The sequence below is a fragment of the Callorhinus ursinus genome, unplaced genomic scaffold (assembly GCF_003265705.2).
Source record: "Callorhinus ursinus isolate GAN/ISIS: 27379988/994484 unplaced genomic scaffold, GSC_fseal_2.0 scaffold22, whole genome shotgun sequence".
Taxonomy (NCBI): Eukaryota; Metazoa; Chordata; class Mammalia; order Carnivora; family Otariidae; genus Callorhinus; species Callorhinus ursinus.
In genome coordinates, this window is record NW_027397084.1 from 25,423,274 (window position 1) to 25,445,247 (window position 21,974).

Genomic DNA, 21,974 nt, shown 5'->3' on the forward strand with positions numbered 1-21,974 from the left:
TTCTGTTGTCTTTGCTTTTGGTGTCAGATCCAAAAACTCATTGCCAAGAACATGTCAAGGAGCTTCTACCTATATTTTTTTCCAGAAGTTTTATGGTTTCAGATCTTATGTTCAAATCTTTAATTCATTTCAAGTTGATTTTGTGTATCTGCTAGGTAGAGATCCAGTTTCATTCTTTTGCATGTGCTGCCCAATTTCCCCAACACCATTTATTGCAGAGATTTTCCTTTTCCCATTGTATATTCTTGGCCCCTTTGTCATAAATTAAGTGACTGTATCAGCTTGGGTTTATTTCTGGACTCTCTATTCTATTCCATTGATCTATGTGTCAATTTTTATACAAATGCCATACTGTTTTCATTATTATAGCTTTGTAATATAGTTTGAAATCAGGAAGCATAATGCCTCCAGTTGTTGGTCTTTCACCTCCTTAGTTAAATTTATTCCTGAGTATTTTATTCTTTTTGATGCAATTGTAAATAGTATTATTTTCTTTATTTTTCTTTCTGATAGTTCATTTTTACTGTATAGAAACAAAATTTTTGTATGTTGATTTTTATATTGCAACTTTTTTGAATTCCTTTATTAATTCTAACAATTATTTTGGTGGAGCCTTTACGGTTTTCTAAATATAACATCATGCCATCTGCAAACAGTGACAGTTTTACTTCCTTTTTCTTGCCTAACTGCTATGGCTAGGAGTTCCAATAGTGCATTGAATTAAAGTGGGGATAGCAGGCATCCTTGCCTCGTTCCTGATCTTAGAGGAAAAGTTTTTGAGCTTTTCACCACTAAGTATAATATTAGCTGTGGTCTTGTCACATATGGCCTTCGTTATTTTGAGGTAAGTTCCCACTATACCCACTTTGTTGAGAATTTTTATCATAAATGGATGATGAATTTTGCCAAAGGCTTTTTCTGCATTTATTGGGATATCATATGATTTTTATCTTTATTTTCATTAATGTGGTATATCATATTGACTGACTTGTGGGTATTGAACCACCCTTGCACCCCCGGAATAAGCCCCACTTGATCATGTTGAAGGATCCCTTTAGTGTATTGTTGAATTTGGTTTACTAATATTCTGTTGAGGATTGTCACGTCTCTGTTAATCAGAGATATTGACCCGTGATTTTATTTTTTTGTAGTGTCCTTGTCTGGTATTAGAGTAATGCTAGCCTTGTAAAATGAGTAGAAAAGTGTCCCCTTCTTGGGGTGCCTGTGTGACTCAGTTGGTTGAGCATCCAACTCTTGATTTTGACTCAGGTCATGATCTCAGGGTCGTGAGATCAAGCCCCATGTCAGTCTGAATGTTCAGCAGGGAGTCTTTTTGAGATTCTGTCTCTCCCTCCCCCCCACCCCATGTTCACTCTCCCTCTCTCTCTCTCTCTCTCTCTCTCTCAAATAAATAAATAAATCTTTTTTTTTCAAGTGTTCCCTTCTTTTCTGTTTTTTGGAAGAATTTGGAAAGAACTACTATTCTTTGAATGTTTGGTGTAATTCACTGGTGAAGCCATATGAACCTAGTCTTCTGACTATTGGGAAGTTTTTGATTATTGGTTCAATCTTACTAGTAATCCATTTGTTCAGATTTAATATTTTTTTATGATTCAGTCTTGCAAAGTTGCATGTTTCTAAGAATGTATTCATTTCTTTTATGTTGTACAATTTGTTGACATATAATTGTTCATAAGAGAAATATTGACTTCTAATTTTAATTTCTAATAACAGGGTTTCCTGTATCAGGAGTTTAGTATTAGGACTAAGTTGACCTTATAAAATGAGTTCAGAGGTGGAAGTAGATTATTTTCCTCTTTTTTAATTAAAAAAAAAAAGCTTTTGTAAGATTGGTATAATTTATTCTTCAAATATGTTTAAAATAATTTTCCAGTGCAGATAGTTGGTTCTGGAATTTTTATTGTAAGTTGTCCTTTAATTATGAATTCAATTTCTTTACTAGTTATAAGGCTATTCCAGTTTTCTACTTCTTCTTGTGTCAGTTTTGCTAATTTGAAAAATTTTAAGGAATTGCTCTATTTAATTTTTGTTAATTAATTGGCCTAAAATTGGTAATAATATTCTTTCATTTATCTTTTTAATTAATCTAGGGTCTATGATGATGTCCACTCTTGGTAATTGCATTTTCTACTCTTTTTCTTTCAGTCAAGGGAATCAATTTTATTAGTCCCTTCCAGGAGCCATATTTTTTTTATTTTATTGATTTTCTCTAGGTTATTGATTTTTAAATTTTATAGTTTATTAGTTGCCATTCTCATCTTTATTATTTTCTTCTTTACCGTATATTTATTTTTGTTAATTGATTAATTTTATTCTTAAGGTCAAAACTTAGATCATTAATTTTATAATTGTTTCTTTTTTTTAAGATCTGATTTTATTTTAAAGAGAGAGCATGAGTAGGGGGGAAAAGCAGAGGGAGAGGGAAAGAGAAAGAGAAAGAGAAGCAGACTCCCCACTGAGTGGGGAGCCCAATATGGGCTCTTAAATCTTGATCTGAGCTGAAACCAAGAGTCAGACACTTAACCGACTGAGCCACCCAGGTGCCCCTAATTGTTTCTTTTGAAATGGAGTGTTTAATGCTACAATTTTCTCTCTAAGAAGTGTTTTAGGTGCATCTTGCAAATTTTGATAGGTTATATTTTTATTATTATCCAGATCAATACATACTTTAATTTCCCTTGTGATTTATTTTGGCCTTGTCATATTTAGATATGTGTTGCTTAATTTCCAAAATTATGCTATTTCCAGAATTTTTGAGTTATTATCTTCTCATTTTATTGAGTTTTGGATTTTTTTTATCTATTTGAGAGAGAGAGAGATAATGAGAGAGCATGAGCAGGGAGGAGAGGGAGAAGCATGGTTCCTGTGAGCAGAGAGCTCAATGCAGGGCTTGATCCCAGGACCCCAAGACCATGACCTGAGCCAAGGGCAGATGCTTAATCAACTAAGCCACCCAGTCACCCCTAATTTTATTGAATTTTGATCAGAGAATATATGCTATGTGATATCAGTTCTCTAAATGTTTTGAGTTTTGTTGTTGTTGTTGTTGTTTTAATGGCCAACCTGTGGTCTATCTTGGTGGGTATTCCATTTGACTTGAAAAGAGTATTGGAATTGTTTGTACAGCTTAATGGTCCCAATAGCTATTCTCTGTCAGCCCTTCTAAAGTTACCTTGAACAAGAGCAGTTTAGTATTTGGATAAAGACTCATAAAGATGCAGCTATACCCATTTCTGGGTTACTAGTATGGTACTGCACAAAACTTACAAGCCAGAATAAAATATCTTTGACCATAAAAGAATTACACATATATTTTTTATCTTTTTTTTAAATGTTTAAAGATTTTATTTAAATTCTAGTTAGTTAGCATATGGTATAATATTGGTTTTAAGAGTAGAATTTAGTGATTCCTCACTTACATAAAACACCCAGTACTCATTACAAGTGCCCTCCTTAATACCCATCACCCATTTAGCACATCCCCCGCCCACCTCCCCTCCAACAACCCTTAGTTTGTTTCCTATGATTAAGAGTCTCTTATGGTTTGTCTCCCTATCTGATTTTGTCTTGTTTTATTTTTCCCTCACTTCCCCTATGATCCTCTGTTGTTTCTTAAATTCCACATATGAGTGAGATCATATGATAATTGTCTTTCTCTGATTGACTTATTTCACTTAGCATAATACCCTCTAGTTCCATCCACATCATTGCAAATGGCAAGATTTCTTTTTTTGATGGCTGAGTAATATTTCACTGTGTATATATGCCATATCTTCTTTATCCATTCATCTGTTGATGGACATCTGGGCTCTTTCCATAGTTTGGCTATTGTGAACATAGCTGCTATAAACATTGGGGTGCAGGTGCCCCTTCAGATCACTACATGTGTATCTTGGGGCAAATCCCCAGTAGTGCAATGACTGGGTCTTAGGTAGCTCTATTTTCAACATTTTGAGGAATCTCCATACTGTTTTCCAGAGTGGCTGCACCAGCTTGCATTCCCACCAACAGTGTAAGAGCATTCCTCTTTCTCCACATCCTCACAAACATCTGTTGTTTCCTGACTTGTTAATTTTAGCCATTCTGACCAGTGTGACGTGGTATCTCATTGTGGTTTTGATTTGTATTTCCCTGATGCCGAGTGATGTGGAGCACTTTTTCATGTATCTGTTGGCCATTTGGATGTCTTCTTTGGAGAAATATCTGTTCATGTCTTCTGCCCATTTCTTGATTAGATTATTTGTTCTTTGGGTGTTAAGTTTGTTAAGTTCTCTATAGATTTTGGATACTAGCCCTTTATCTGATAAGACATTTGCAAATGTCTTCCCTCATTCTGTTAGTTGTCTTTTGGTTTTGTTGACTGTTTCCTTTTGTGCAAAAGCTTTTTATCTTGATGAAGTCCCAAAAGTTCATTTTTGTCTTTGTTTCCCTTGCCTTTGGAGACGTGTCTTGCAAGAAGTTGCTGCAGCTGAGGTCACAGAGGTTGCTGCCTATGTTCTCTTCTAGGATTTTGATGGATTTCTGTCTCACATTTAGATCTTTCATCCATTTTGAGTCTATTTTTGTGTATGGTGTAAGTAAATGGTCCAGTTTCATTCTTCTGCACGTGGCTGTCCAATTTTCCCAACATCACTTGTTGAAGAGACTTGTTTCCATTGGATGTTCTTTCCTGCTTTGTCAAAGATTGGTTGACCACAGAGTTGAGGGTCCATTTCTGGGTTCTCTATTCTGTTCCATTGATCTGTGTGTCTGTTTTTGTGCCAGTACCATGCTGTCTTGATGATTACAGCTTTGTAATATAACTTGAAGTCCAGAATTGTGATGCCACCAGCTTTGGTTTTCTTTTTCGACATTCCTTTGACTATTTGGGGTCTTTTCTGGTTCCATACAAATTTTAGGATTATATGTTCCAGCTCCATTAAAAAAGTTGATGGTATTTTGATAGAGATTGCATTGAATGTATACACAATAATTTTGTTGGTTTTCTTCATAATACATTACTATGTATTATGTGAGATAAGATACATATGCAGATTTTATATCATCAATGAATATATGAAGTACTGTATCCATTGTGAAAAATGCAGATGTTATAAAATGTATATAATCCATTTGGAAATGGGGTGAACCTTTAAACAAGGTCATTTAGCTAAACATCTGGAACAAATTCTAGGAACTGCACAATGTTCAGAAAACCAGAGAATGGAGTATATGTGGGAAATGGCTGTTGATGAGGTTGAAAAAGTAGGAAAGAACCACAGTATGCTAAACAAGAGTTATAATTATATCTTCAATACAGGGAGTGATTTTGTCAAAATTAAATTTTGGAAGATGTGAGAATGGGTTGGAAGATTTATTGCAGGGGCAATAATAGGAGGGGGAAATCTGTTAGGATATCAGTTATAGAAATCTTGATATGAAGAGATCACAACCTCAAATAAGTCAGTACAGTGGGAATAGATGTGAAGAAGCAAATTTGAGTCATGATATTCAGAAATCAGAGTTAAGATTTGATGAAGCATTAGGGAGAGAGTAGGTTAGGATCATCCTCAGATTAATTGCTTGGTTTACTGTGTGGGTGGTGATATTATTAACTGAGACAAACAATACAGGACAAGAGCAAGTTTTGTGTAAAACAGTCATTTCAGTTTGGTATGTTTTAAGTTTGAGGCTCCTGTGTTACATTCAATTGGCCATATGCAGTAGATAAGAGGGTATCTACTAGATGCCTAAGCTAGAGATTATGATTTTAAAGTCTAAAGTTTATAGTATAGGATAGTCTATTTTGATACAAAATAAAATTAAAGTGCTATTTTCTTTTTAAACCTCATTGATTTAGTTTCTATTTGCATTTTTATAATGGAAATACTGTGTTAATGTAGTAGTCATCTATGCAATTTATTAAACAAATACTCATTTATTATATAAGCCTTCTGAAAAATATTTTTCAGAAGGGGTTGTGACAAAAATATGGAAATCCTGTTTCCATCTCACATGGAATCTATTGGAGTAAGAAATGCAGAGAAGCAAAAATGGAGCTCTGTGTAACATTAACATTTAATAAGAGAGTGAAGAAGAAAGATTTTTATAGAGGAATATGAGAGTTAGATTAGACCAGAACAGAACATTATCATTAATATCCAGAAACCAAAAAAGATAGGTAATCACAAATTCCATATATTCACTGTCTATAAGTGAAATTAGCACCATGGAAGAGATCACTAATGTCTGTGAAAGATAATTAAATATAGCTGTGGGGACTAGACTCAGATTGTTGAGAAATAAAGAGGATATAAGGAAGTGAAGAAGATATTAATTTAAGTTACTTTATCAGGTAGCTTGATTTTATTTTCTTTATTTTTAGTTTTTTTCAGGTTGCTTGATTTTAAAGAGGACAGAGAAAAAGTGACTAGAGAGAGAACAAGTTCAAAGAAAAGTTTTGATTATTTTATATGCTTAAATAGTTATATGCTAAGATGGAAGGAGTAATAGAGAAGGCAAGGTTGAAGACACAGGAAAATGAAGGGGTCAGTGAATGAATGAAGTCCTCACTGGGCAGAAGGGTTGATACCCGGAGTGCACGTGTGTGCATTGACTTTCCGTGAATGGAGGAACATCTTATACCTTATCTTATGTCTCAATGGAGGAACATATTATAATGTCAGTCAGGACATAGAAAATAAGTATTGGTGTGTATTTGGATGCTACTAAAACACAAAGATTCTTGGATTGAATAAAAAAATAGTTCAGTCTTGTGCTATATATAAAAAGAAATGTGCCTCCAACAAAATTACACAAGTAGATAACCTAAGGATAGGGAAACGTATCTGTCAAAGATGAACCAAAAGAGAAAAAAAGTAGCAATATTAGAATTCAGTTCACAAAAATTCCACAATTGATTCCCTACATTTTATGCTTAACTCAACACAGCAACCAGAGGGACCCTATTAAAACCTAATATATATCAGGTCACTTCTTTGCTCATGTATTTTATAAGCTTTCAAAAGGAAAAGCATAAACCCATGAAATAGTAACAAAAATAACAAAAGACTGGGAGAAACACACACATGGACACACACACATACACACACAAACACATAGAAACAAGTGCTAGAGAGAACTCTCATTTTCACCTACTTTGTTATCAATTAATTTCTTCTATCTCATCTACTATTGTCAAAAAAGTTGAAATATCACTTTGATAATTTTGTCCCCAGCTTCTGCTAGAGTGAGTGCCTTCACTGAATAGAGAAAGTAAGGAAAATGAGTAAAAGTACTCAGAAAATGCGACATCTATAATAAAGCCGAATATCCTGTTTTCTTTCCATGTTTTTCAAAATGGTAGTGTAACTATCTTTGAATAAAAGTCAGTATTTTCACACTTGATCTTTTAAAAAAAAATCTTCATGTTTATATTTATTCTTTATGTTACAGTCCTAATTACCTCAGATGGATTTTTATAAGCAACACATTTGTATTAATATAAGAATTCTGTACCTCATTGCCATGAATCACCTTAGTAATATCATTGAGAGTAAATCTAAGGCTCATTTTTTCTGCTCTGTGTGTCTGGATCTGTAAACATTTCATGTGAAGGCAAATATAAAGTATTTCTTCCATCTGAATATCATTTTTCTGCCATAAAATGGTCTACTGTATTTCTTAAGGATTCCTAAAATGGAATTTAAAATGTTGTTAGTGCAAAAGTTCTGAATAAAATTTTCAAATGTTCATATTTCTGACGTATGGCATGGAGTTTCAGAAGCCATGTTCCATCACAATAATCTTTCATTTAAGTTAGTATTTGGTTGCTTAACATCTGTAAATTGTTAAGATAAGGTATTACACAGACTTGCTTTGGTTTAGATTAGTTTGGAACACATCCCAGGGTACTTAATCAGGGTATATATAATCTTGCATGGTGCAGTCTTTAAAAAGGTATGAGTGTGTGTGTGTGTGTGTGTGTGTGTGTGTGTGTATTTTAAATAAATTGAATTTTTTTGTAGAAAGATCCTGTGTCTTGTCCTTTTGAAAAAAATCAGTTAAGAAAGGCTCCCTATCCCACTTTTGGATTATTATCTCACTTTTTGGATTATCTATAGTTGTAGGCAAGCATGATACTTGATAGTAAATTCAAAAAGACATCTGGTAAAAATACATAATGGTGTTACTTCTCAGCAACTATTTGGCTCATTTTTATACATGCCTGAAATGTTTGATATGAACTGTGTTGAAAAGTACAACAAATGTTCTACTGTACTGTCATCTATTTTCCTTACAACACATATGAAGAGTTTCTTTTTTATTTGCAAACTCTGTGGCAAGAGTAATTTATATAACTAATGGTAGAGATTGGGAGATAGTATTTTAATAAAAAGTATTTTTATTTTTATAGTTAATTTTGATTTCAGATTATAGATTGACCAAACTTATAATTAATTTTGAAATACACAATTTAAAATGTGTGCACAAGAAAATAAAGTATAGGAAATTTTTTTCCTGTGTTAAAAATAGACAAAATTAATGAAATATCCAGACTTAATAAATAATATTTTGAAAATATTAAAGTGGTTTCTTCTAGTTATTAACTGTAACCTTTTGAATCAATTTGAAATGAAATTAAATGAATTTTAATATTTAATTGTAATAATGTTTTAATAATAACCATATTTTGTTTGCTTTTATCACTCCTGTGGCAATTCTGCACATATTCAAATTTGGACTTTGCCCAAATCTGGCAATTACTTTTCACTGGGCCATCTTTTTTTTAAAATATTTTATTTATTTTATTTATTTATTTGAGAGAGAGAGAGAGAATGAGAGATAGAGAGCACGAGAGGGTCAGAGGGAGAAGCAGACTCCCTGCCGAGCAGGGAGCCCGATGCGGGACTCGATCCCGGGACTCCGGGATCATGACCTGAGCCGAAGGCAGTCGCTTAACCAACTGAGCCACCCAGGCGCCCTTCATTGGGCCATCTTTATAACACTTACAAATATGAAAATTGGGGTGCCTGGGTGGCTCAGTGGGTTAAGCATCCAACTCTTGGTTTCAGCTCAGGTCATGATTTCAGGGTTGTAAGATTGAGCCTTGTGTCTGGCTCACACTCAGGGCGGACTCTACTTCTCCAGCTCATGCGTGTATGCTCTCTCTCTCTCTCAAATAAACAAATAAAAAAAGATTTTTATTTTTTGAGAGAGAGAGAGAGAACATAAGTAGGCAGAGCAGCAGGCAGAGTGAGAGGGAGAAGCAGGTTTCCCGTTGAGGAAGGAACCTGACGTGGGGCTCAATCCCAGGACACTGGGATCATGACCTGAACTGAAGGCAGCCGCTTAACCGACTGAGCCACCCAGGCACCCCAGTAAATAAAATCTTTAAAAAATATGAAACAATCTAAATAAGATTATGATAACAATTTTCTAGAAAATATTCAAATGTACAAAGAAGAGTCTCCTTTACCCTTCTTTTTAACCAGTATTTTAATGTTCCTTTCTGCCTCTTTATTTAACTTAACTCCATTGGAATTTTTGTATAAATTGTACATTTTATTGTGTTTCCTGTATTGCTCTAAATGAAATCTTTATCTGAAATATACCTCAGTATTTTGTAGAAAAGGACTTACTTTTGATGATGAATAATATTTTGCTTATAGTGTAGTAAATACAAATTTAATTTCTCCTTAGTGATATAAAATAGTCGAAGATTCTCACCAATCTCTTTGAATTGCTGTTTGGTCAGCTAAAGAGGCAACCAATGAGGAAGCATATCACCTCCCCATCCAGGGTCTGGGCAGACGATAACCAGTATCATTGGCATGAAGTCCTGGCCCGGGGATATTGCCTTTATAATGTTATCCTTGTTAAGACTATGTTCAATCAATCAGAATTTCTGAGGGGCCTTATTTATGACCTAAAGAGATCATGGTACATCGTGCACAATATCTCCTCATTTGGGAAGTGTTTTAAATTACAGATATATTCCGTAATTCCTTTATTTTGTTATAGGCTTATGAAATGAACTGTTTAACATCTTAGCAAACGGGAAGTCAACTAACTGCCTTTGTGAATCTAGTTCACTTCATTTTATGACCTGTGGAAGTGTAGAGGAATGCATTAATAAACTGTGTCAATCTTACATTTTTTATAGTAAACATCTCTAAGTCTTAGTTTTCCCCATATTATGAATTCATTTGAGTTTTCTTGCTTGGAAAGCAACAGTTCTTAACAGTTCAAGCAAATGAACTTTCCTTTGTCAAACATATATTATTTTTCTCCATCTCTTTCTTATTCTCACTTTATTTTATCTTATTTTATAGCTACCATTGTAGTTTTTCTCCTATTCATCCAAATGTTTTTACTAGTACATTCTCGCCTTTTTGCCAGTAAGCAAGGCTTCATCTTTACTCTCTTAATATTGTTTCTCACTTAATATACCTGGGATTTATTCATCCATTTGTGATTTTTTGAGTAATTGTTGACTGAGTCAGTATTTGTGAAAACAAGGGCCTGGAGTTTGGTGAGCAGCCTTTCGGTGGGTGCTGTTTCTGAAGTACAAAGGAAAAGCGACGTGTGTTCAGAGGAAAGCAACTGAGGCAGGGAGGTAGAATTATATCACAAAGCAGAGGGACTGGAGGTATTTGGAAGAAGGCTCACCGGGCCATAGGCACCTATTTTAGCTCCGTCTACTTGGTGTTGCTGCTATTCTTATTCATAATTTCTGTTATCATCGTTGTCCTCATTATTACATTCATTTTAAATGCCACCAAGAGAAGAGCTGATGTATAGATTTAAGTGGTAAAACATCTTATAATTTATCAGTGGTTATGTTTCTAGATGACTGTTCCAAAATAGCATCGCAAGTGGAAATGGTATCGGAGTAGTCTCATATGAATACATCCAGCCCCAAATTTATTGCTCTAGTAAATATGTGCGTGGAAACTTTTATTTTTTTTTAATATTTTATTTATTTATTTGACATAGAGAGAGAGAGAGAGACACAGAGTGAGCACAAGCAGGGGGAGTGGCAGGCAGAGGCAGAGGGAGAAGCAGGCTCCCCACAGAGAAGGGGGAGTCCGATGCGGGACTCGATCCCAGGACTCTGGGATCATGACCTGAGCCGAAGGCAGTGGCTTAACCAACTGAGCCACCCAGGCACCCTATGTGTGGAAACTTTTATAGCATAATATAAACCCAAGGTTAGTGTGTTCCTAATAAGCTAGAGAAGATATACAGCTTGACCTTTTCTTTTGTGCCTATCTTTTATTGTTTGTTCCATATGAATATCTTTTAATATTGGCTTTAAGAATGCATAAGTTTTGAGAGGACAGATATTTTCTACATCCTTTGAGACACTGAGGTTTATGTACATAAATATCAATTCTATGGTTCTTTAAAACATTTTTGTAATCAATCCAACCCCACTCAGAAATTTTTACTAACATACATTTTAAAAGAAACTTCAGATTCAGTCATACAAAATGTGATGGATACATGGTAAGAGGAAACTCAGAATTACAGTGTTAGAACACCAGGAAAAAACACTACTCCAGTAACCTAGAGGTGCTGTGATTTCCGATGGGTGCCAGTCTAGGCCTTCGTGTACTTGACTGTGACTTGTGCAAGGATCATTTTCATAAGAATTCACAAGGATAAGTATAAAGATGACAAGCATTCTTCTTTTCCTGAAAAGATATTTTAATATGTGCTAAAGAGAAATTATTTCCAAATGGCATAGAAAATTTATATTGTTCTCTCTTCTTTAAATAGGTTATGTGGGTATGCAATTTATGTCGAAAGCAACAAGAAATCTTAACCAAATCTGGGGCGTGGTTCTTTGGAAGTGGCCCTCAGCAGCCAAGTCAGGATGGAACCTTAAGTGATACAGCTACAGGTGCTGGTTCTGAGGTACCAAGAGAAAAGAAAGCACGGCTCCAAGAGCGATCACGGTCGCAGACACCCCTGAGCACAGCAGCTGCCTCCTCCCAGGACACAGCTCCTCCCAGCGCACAACCAGACAGGAGCAAAGGGGCTGAGTCCTCACAGCAAGCCGTGGGGCCCGAACAGAAGCAGGTTTCATCCAGGTCTAGAAGTGAACCTCCGAGAGAGAGGTAATAGTTCGTTAACCCTATAAGCAAAAGGCAAGGTTTTGTGTTGAGACTAAGCCTATTTTCAAGAATTTAACTGCTATTAAGAGGAATATGTGGAGATACTTCTTCTCAGGCCCCACATGGAAGGCAACAACAGCCCTGAGGTGTTTTGTTTATCTCTAGAATGCATCATTCCTCAAGGAGACCTTTGTGGAAAAGTTTTTCTTGTGTAACATGCACACATGCAAACAAGTCACCCGAGTGAGAGACTGACTTCCAGCCTTGAACTCAGAGAAGCTCTTAGATCGTTTATTCCCTTATAGAATTAGCACTCTAACGGAAAGTGTGCTCTGAAAGAATATGAGAAACCTGACCCAGTGGAAGGTACACGGGTACCTTCTTTGAGGACATTTCTTCTATGCTGAGCTCTGACAAGTGACTAGGAATGAACCAGGTGAAGAATGAGATGAGGCCTCCAGGTAGACGGACAGGCATGTGGCCTGAGGAAACAAGCTCTCAGGGGAGAACCTAAAGGATGCCCGCTGCCAAGAGCGTGAGTAGCAGAGGAGAGCAGAGAAGAGCCTGGGAGAGGTGGCTGGTTAGGTACCAAGTCATACTGCGCTGGTTAGTTTACCAAGGCTGGTTAGGTGCCAAGTCATACTGCGCCTTTTGGCCAGGTTAAATTTTATAGATTTTTATCCTAGGAATAATGGAAAGCCACTGAGGGTTTTAGCATGGGCTAACATGATCAGATAATTTACTTTAATTGATTCATTCCTTCATTCAGCAATGCATTTACGACCAGACAGGAGGCTATGCACTGGGAGACAGTGTTAACAAGGAGGAGATAGCCCTTCTTTATGAGGTTGGTTACTGTTGTTAAGACTAGGTTTGCTGCTTTTGTTTGTATGATCCTTATGCATCCCACTGGGTGGGAGAGTAGGCTCCAAGGAAGGCTTTGGTTCCCCTTTTCAGACAAAGCCCATAGAATAACATCAAGGACTTCTAAGTTAAGCAGATCTTCCAGTCCTGGTTCTATCACACCAGGCAGCAACAACTCATCTTGCAGGGCTATGGCAAGGGTGAAGTGGGAACATGTGTTCAGAAGCTGGCACATGGGAGGCATTCAATGAACGTAGCCATATTCAAGCCAGTAGCCATTTTGTGTTTATTATAAGCAAACACTGTGCCAGGAACCAGAATATAAGTATGATTAAGATATGATCCCTTTTCTGGCAGATGTTAGGGAAGACACCACGCAATATCCTAGGGAAGACAGACACCTGGGCAATTAACTGTACCAGAGGCTGATTTGATCAAAGCTGGAAAATACATGTAGTGCTTTGGGAGCCACAGGAAAGAGGAGGTGCCTTCTGAATTAGGCTTTCTAGGATATCCACGAGTTACAGGGCAGGTAGACAGGGTAGGAGGGGACATTTCAGAAAGAGAGAATGAGTGCACCTAAACTATGTAGAGAGGACACACAGAGGACACCAGAGATAGTTCAGTGAAGATATAATGGATAGTTTTTGGTGGCAGACCATTGTGGGTTAAAAAGAAACAAAACTATTAAAGGTGCAATTTGGGATTGGTCAGAAAATGATACCTTTAAATAAGAGAATTTGGAGCTGTAAAGTTTTTTAGGGGAAAATATGAAACCTGTTTTTGACATGGTAAAAAAAAACTACAAAGATTTCAGGAATAAGGACAGGGAAGCAACTTTTAGATGAAATTTGAAGAAGATTGATAGGGACAAATGCTGTTGCTGATTATATAAGTTACTTACTGATGATATAAGTACTTAAGAAAATACTGAGGTCATTGGGGGTATAGAAGGAAAAGAAGAGATGGGTGGCAACTTCGGGGAGATAAGTGAGATCAAAAGAATGTCAGTCTGTTTAAAATTATTGAAGAATTCTTCATCAGGAGCTAGTGGAAATGGAATAATTAAAGGGAGAAGTGAGGAAAGGCATACTCAGGGAAGCAAAGATCAGAGAGACCGCAGAACTCCTTCCACTTGCATGGCACTCTAGTAGTCCATAAAGCACTGTCACAGATGGTCTCTCTAATGCTCATGTGAGCTTTGAGTGGTAAGCATCATTTATCAGCATTTCAAGGAAAGTAAATTGATTCAATATAAGCTTCTAACAAGATCCACTGTGCCTTAATGAGCTATACTGTCTGCGGTACAATCCTCACACTTCTATGAAAACTGTATTTGATCATTAATATATGTTCCTGTTGGACTCCCTTTCACTTCAAAAGACCAATATGAACTAAATGTCTAAAGCAGAATTTGCCATGCTATTTTGCTTACCTATGCCATTTGAAACTCTTCACCTTTTCTTTCCACCATTACTGGGCCCTCCTCAAACTGATCCCAAGGTATATCATAGCAACTACTACTTTGGTAACCCACAATAGAAATTGCCCTTTTTCTCATCTTGCATTTTTTTCTTGATTTTTATGCATGACATCTGCTTTTGTACTTTCAGTCAAAAGATGTTCCCCTTGGAAAGCCCTCTATGGGCCTCAAGATTAAAAAAAAAAAAAAAAAAGCTTAGGTCATTCCCACCTTAATAGTATAGTATATCATATAGTGTCAGGACACTTTAGACAAGGCCCCTACTTTTGGTAACTTCTGTTATAATTGCTGGAACTTTCCCAAATTAGGTGCACTCCAGTGTACCAAAAAGGGCTGAAAGGGGCAAATGAGTGATATATCTACAAGGTTTTAAAGATTGCCAAACTCTTATCTTTACAGTGCCTTCAACAGGATGGAGAAAAGTAGAACACAAAACTGTTGTGTGTGGGTTTTTTTGGTATTGTGTTCTGAGATGGGGGAGAGGGAAAAGAAGAGGGGGAAGGAGGGAAAATGAATAATAATTTGAAACATTTCAATATTTCTATTATTTTGCCCAAGGGAGGTAAAATGAAGGCTAAGGTTCAATCATTTTTTTTCCTAACCAACTCCCTTAAAAGTGGGTGCACATGATCTTGTCAAAATTACTTTTGTTTTACTACTAAAGAATTGCTACTAGATTTAATTTTTGAAATGGACATACTTGTATTCACATTTATTTTATGATAGATTGTCCATATGTATTGTCCAGATATATTCAAATATATATTTAGAATTGAACTGACATGTGTATATTATCTTTTGCTATATATTATTACATAAATTAGTTTCATCTAAAACATTTTTAAGTCTTTCATTTACAGCAAGAATTTAGCATACAACTTGTTCATTTATTGAATTTATTGGTGGCTTTTATTCACCTAGTTAATTTATGGAGAATTTGATATGTGAAAACAACTTTTATTTTTTTTTAAGATTTTATTTATTTATTCATGAGAGAGAGAGAGGCAGAGGAAGAAGCAGGCTCCCAAGGAGCACGGAGCTCGATGCGGGACTCGATCCCAGGACTCCGGGATCGTGACCTGAGCCGAAGGCAGACGCTTAACCATCTGAGCCACCCAGGCGCCCTGAAAACAACTTTTAAAGTGCCTTAAGATGCTGTAACGTAAAGAAGCTTTATTTAGAAAGCTAATCAGATACACAGGTTTAATGTGGTTATCATATCGCTTAATTAGACATTAAATTATAACGAATCATTTGAAAGGATTTAAATGGAATGCGAAGAAACGATGTTTCTTAGGTCTGGTCTTTATTTTTAGCTTTATACATTGCTTTCCCTCTTCATGTCCCCGTATATCATAGGAAGAAGACTCCAGGGCTCTCTGAGCAGAATGGTAAAGGAGCCCAGAAGAGCGAGCGGAAACGCGTGCCGAAGTCCTCGGTGCAGCCGGGAGAGGGGGCCCTGGAAGAACGCGAGCGGAAAGAAAGGCGGGAAAGCCGAAGGCTTGAGAAAGGGCGGTCACAGGACTACCCCGACGTGCCGGAAAAACGAGAGGATCGCAAAGCGGTGGACGACGAGAAGCAAAGGAAAGAGGAAGAGTACCAGACCAGGTACCGCAGCGATCCGAACCTGGCGCGGTACCCCGTGAAACCGCCGCCAGAGGAGCAGCAGATGCGCATGCACGCCCGAGTGTCCCGCGCGAGGCACGAGCGGCGCCACAGCGACGTGGCGCTGCCGCGCACCGAGGCGGGCGCCGCGCTGCCCGAGAGCAAGGCCGGCAAGCGCGCACCGGCCGCCGCTAGGGCCTCGCCGCCGGAGTCGCCGCGGGCCTATTCGGCCGAGAGGACTGCGGAAGCCAGGGCGCCGGGCGCCAAGCAGCTCACGAACCACAGCCCGCCGGCACCCAGGCATGGGCCGGTCCCCGCAGAAGCCCTGGAGCCCAAAGCCCAGGAGCCCCTCAGGAAGCAGAGCCGCCTGGACCCCAGCTCGGCCGTCCTCATCAGGAAGTCCAAGCGCGAGAAGGTGGAGACCATGCTGCGGAACGACTCCTTGAGCTCTGATCAGTCCGAGTCCGTGCGGCCGTCCCCGCCCAAGCCGCACCGGTCCAAGAGGGGCGGCAAGAAGCGGCAGATGTCTGTGAGCAGCTCCGAGGAGGAGGGCGTGTCCACGCCGGAGTACACCAGCTGCGAGGACGTGGAGCTCGAGAGCGAGAGCGTCAGCGAGAAAGGTAAGGCGGGGACCGGCTCGCGCAGGCACGGGGACGCTGTTGAGGCTCGGAGGCGCGCGCGTGCGGAGAGCCGAATCCCGTGTGTGCAGGGGGGAAGAGTGCGGCTTGAAAGGAGCAACGTGATGACTGTAGTTAACACTGCAGTAGGGTATGCTAGAAAGTTCTGAGGGTAGTTTCGGAAAGTTCACATCACAAGGGAAAAACAAATTCTAACTAGATAAGAAGATGGATGCTAGCCAAACTTGTTTTGGTAATCATTTCGCACTATGTATGTCAAATCGTTATGCCGCATACCTTAAACTTACGCGGAGCTGTATGTCAGTTATATTTCCATAGTTCCATAGAAATGGGGGGGAAAGTGGAAGGCTCACAGACAGGCTCACGGGGAATAGAATAGAAGGTTTTTAGCTTGTTTGCTTGCTTTCTTCCTTTTTGGTAGAATTTTGAAACATAATCACAAGCTTCAAATTTGGGTTACAAGAGTTCTTAAAGACTTTGGCTCTTGTCATTCTGGGAAATTCAGTGTACAGTCTTAGGTTTTTAAGTTATTATTCTGGGGGGACTTGGGGGAAAATGCTTTTCTAGAAAACCAAAACTATTCCTGATAAAGGGGAATGTACCTTTTTTAAAACTGTAGTGGTGTGATACTCCACAGAGGTAGTATTTTTCAAGTTTTGGTTAAATCTTCTTCACAGCTTGTGAAGAAAGTATACCATGCAGATATATATATTGATAGTAACTTTGTAGTAAAAGTTTATTTTACCTATCACATTATAAAACATTTTTGGAGCGTTGTGTGATAAACCAACTTTTTTTTTTTTTGTCTTGTTCTGCAGCATACAATACCTTAGCCACATGTTGCTATTTCCTTAAAATTAAAGAAACTTAAAAATTCAGTTTCCCAGTCACACTAGTCACATTTCAAGTGCTCGGGAGCAATCATCACAGAAAGTTCCTTTAGATAACTTAATACTGGGCTAGAAAATACTTCAATTTAATGTTGAAATTATGTGTTTCTTTTGAAGATTCACTTCATTCTGCTGTTCACTCACATTTAAATTGACCACAGTCCTAAATTGGATGGTGGTGGTCATCATCCTTGTTTTAGTGTTTCTTAGTTATATTTTGGGGTGACTATTTTTAGAGTTTTTTGGCTTGTCTTATAGTTGCTAACTTATGTACTAAATATTATAAATTTATAAAAAAGTAACTTGGCTTTCTCATCTTCTCTGTCTTCAAACTGCATGGCTGTGTCTTCTCCCTTTCTGTATTTCTGTCTACTTTTTTTCTCTCTCTCTACATATGTATATGGATAGATAGGTATAGATATACAAACATATATCCATCTAGCTACCTAGCTGTCTAGATAAATAGATGGGTGGATGAATGGATGAATAGATATGTGTATTTGGGAACAATTAAGGAAGTTCATTCTGTCATAATTACTGCAACTCATGTTAAAATAGCTGTTTTGGGACAGTGATTTGGGAAGAGATTACTTAGCAGAGTGTGGATGCCATGTTGTAAGTTTCAGGGTCAAGGGAAGACTGTCTGTCCCCATGGAATAAAATTGATAGGGCAGTGGGAGACAGAAATTAAAGTATAATATGAATATGGGATCATTTGGCTCTTTAAGCACACCTTCTGACGACTTATGTTTGACTTATAAGTCAGTATGCATATTCTTATGCATATTGTGGATGAGCTTTTTAAAAGTCACATGGTGGGGCACCTGGGTGCTCAGTCAGTTGAGGATCTGACTCTTGGTTTTGTATGGGTTGGTGATCTCAGGGTCATGGGATGGAGCCCCAGTGGGGCTCTACACTCAGCGGGGAGTCTGCTTCTCCTTCTCCCTGTGCCCTTCCCTCTCTATACCCCCACCTCCCCCCACTCTAAAATAAATAAATCTTTAAAAATCACATGGTGAGGATACTCTTGCTGCCTTCTGTGCCTTAGTATTGTTTTGTAAACACATATTTTTCTCCCCTGAAATAATAAAATGTTAAATAAAAATGTATGGGCGTGCTTAATTTTTGTGCAGATAACTCTTAATGGATATATATATATTTTCCCATTTTTTAAAGTAAGGACTCTACATCAGTTCTTACTGAATATGTATTTTAAATTACAATGGGCATAGAATCAAACAGAATTGAATCTCACAACTATTTACAATACGAACAGATTGTGGAAGAAAAAATGACTAGTGGCATGGGTAATTGGAAGGATGGAACTGGTGTAATGTGAGGAACTTACTGCTTCTGCATACTGTCTTCCCTCCTTAGGAATTATCATTCTAGGAACGTTGGCGACTATACACACCTCCAAAGCGGAGATTTAATCTCTTCTGGGAACACAGGGGCATCACATGTGCCGTTGTCTGATGCAGACAACTCTGTTTTCTCTTACAATTAATCTCTTTTTCAATAAATGTCTTGAAAATAAACTCCAATCAAATAGTTGCCTTATTCTAATATTTTAACCGATCCCAACTCAGTGTTTACAAAATGAAACATTAACTGTAAAGAACATACTTTTTATCAGTATAGGTAGGAGAGACATTTTCCTATTTCAAAATGAATTAGAAATTCCATTCTCTGTAATATCTATTAATGCCTTTATTACCAAACCCCACCATTGTCCTCTAAGGATGATCTAGGGAACCAGCCACGATAATCTACAGTATCCTGTGACTCTGCACAAGTTACTTAACCTCCGTAAGTACTAGTTCGCTTGTTGGCACAATGGAGATAAGAGTATCCGCTATCCACATGGTAAGATTATTAAGTGGTTTGATGAGATGATGCTTGTGAAATAGGATGCTACGTTAACATTCTTCCTGTTTTGATTTTGCTCATGGTATCTATACCATAGATATTTAACATGACAGTGAGTGTCAGATAATCACTCATATGCATAAGATATAAAGAAAAGGTAAAAACTATTTTTATATCTTATAGGATCTAATGGGGTGAGGAGAAGAAAAATGATTTGGAAAGAGATATCTTAGGAGAGAGGATGCCATGTTGTGAGTTTCAGGGTCAAGGGAAGATTATCCCCATGGAATAAAATTTAAAGGGCAGTGGGAGACAAATTAAAATTGCATTTTAATGATAGCTCATTATTTTGGCTTCTGGACTCAGTTCCAATATGTGTGTGTGTGTACACATGTCAGAATGAGTTCCCACATCAACAAGCAAGTCCGAGAGAATTCAACTTAATTCATTTCTGACATTTTCTACCCAGAGATAGCATCAAATCCCACAGGTTAAGGGCTCAGTCCCAAAAGACTGCCCTCCACTTCAGATGCCAATCATAAGCCCAGGTTGTTACCTATGCTTCTGACCAACTGGTTATAGATCAGAGACTCCCACAACTCCCTCCTTGGGTTTGATTAATTTGTTAGAGAAGCTCACAGAATTTAGGAAACCCATTTGCATACTAGGTAACTGATTTATTATAAAAGGATATAACTCAGGAACAACCAGGTGGAAGAGATGCATAGGGCAAGTTCTGGGGAAAGGGCACAGAGCTCTCATACCCTCTCCAGGTATACCACTCCCCCATACCTCCATGTGCTCCCTACCCAGGAGTTCTCAGAACCTACTACTTTTGGACTTTTATGGAGGCTTCATCACTTTGGCAAAGTTGATTAAATATTGGCTATTTGGCAGTTGGTTCAACCTCCAGTCCCCCTCTCCCAGGAAGTCAGGTGGCTGGAACCTAAAGTTCTGATCCTCTAATCACATGATTGGTTCTCCAAGCAACCAGCCCCCATCCTTAGGTGTGGTCCAAAAGTCACCTTAGTGAGTTCTCCCTTGTGAAGCACACATACTAAAAGTCACCTCATTAACCTAACACGGCTTTCATCACTTGGGAAATCCCAAGGATTTTAGAAGCTCTTTACTAGAGCCTTCACTAAGACCAAATATATATTTCTTATTTATTATAAAGCACAGTTATCACATCCATTCATTTGTTCAGTTTAAGAGTTACACATATGAATTAAACATTTAATACAATGCTTGGATTTCTTATTCTTTTCAGGCTCCCCTCCCAAAAAAATTGCCACAGACTGGGTAGTGTATTAATGACAGAAATTTATATCTTACTGTTTTAGAGGCTGGGAAGTCCAAGGTCAAGATGCCCCCATGGTCGAGTTCTGGTAAAAACCCTCTACCTGGTTCATAGCTAGCACCTTCTTGCTATTTCCTCACTTGGTTGAAGGGGCTAGGGAGCTTTGTGGGGTTTCTCATAAGAGCACCAATCCCATTTATGAAGGCTCCACCTTTGTGACCTAAGCATATCCCAAAGGCCCCTCCTCCTAATACCATCATCTTTGGGGGTTAGGATTTCAACATGTGAATTTTGGGGGGGATACAACATTCAGATCGTATCACTGGCATAAGGTAGCTACTTACTGTATGTATACCATTTTTGTCATTGATATTATTCTAATTTTATCATTATGTGGAGTTGGTTTGTTATTTATCAGCAAATATGTATTTAGAACTTTCCATATATAAACTGAGGTTGAAAAAAGATAACATACATTTTATGCCCTCATAGAACTTAAATTCTGCAGAGAAATAAGCAATAAAGAAAAATTACACAATGAAATGTGTTTCATTTCTCCACAGTTTAATAAATGTTTCAAAGGGATATTTTTCCAGATATATTGATATAATTTTGCTGTGTCCTAAAATTCAACAAAAAAAGATAACCTGGTCAAATGGCATCTGGAAGGCAACACAGCATTTATATTCAAGATAATCTTTTATGTATGGTATAATTCCACTCTTACTCACACACACACACACACAGAGCTCTAGTGGGCTTGTCTCAAAATTGAGGTCAATTATCACATGTTTTCAAAGTGAATGCCATATTGCTTTTGCCATTTGGGGAAAATTGGGCATCTTTTGTCTCTTAGCTTATAAATATTAATAGTATAAATCTCTTTTCAGAAGAAAAAGAAAGACAGTGAACTAATTCTTGCTTACAAGATAGAGTTGAATATAAATGAAATGTGTAATATGACCCATTGGGGCAAGGCCTAGGAAAGATTCATGCCTCAAGGAACTGAGTAGAGAGGTCTGAGAGTAAAGAAAGAGACAAAGATCTCCACTGTGAAGGAGAGAAAGAAATGGCATCAGTTTTGAGAAGAAACATAGAAGCATTGCTGTCTTGATCAGGGGAGTAAGCTACTTACACTTAACAAGGAACTTAAAGTATAAATCCTCAGACGGAGCCAGTTGGAAGAAGAGCCTGAAATTAGAT

At 37.7% G+C, this 21,974-nt stretch overlaps 1 protein-coding gene across 30 annotated transcripts in view; it reads left to right on the forward strand.

The window, feature by feature from the left end:
* RIMS1 (regulating synaptic membrane exocytosis 1) overlaps window positions 1-21,974 on the forward strand; it is a 487,750-nt gene that overhangs the window by 255,502 nt on the left and 210,274 nt on the right. For all 30 annotated transcript variants that reach the window (XM_073905183.1, XM_073905188.1, XM_073905189.1 and 27 more), the window contains 2 exons: window positions 11,785-12,125; window positions 15,829-16,694. In XM_073905183.1, coding sequence (XP_073761284.1) covers window positions 11,785-12,125; window positions 15,829-16,694 — 1,207 coding nt within the window. The remainder of the gene's footprint in view (window positions 1-11,784; window positions 12,126-15,828; window positions 16,695-21,974) is intronic.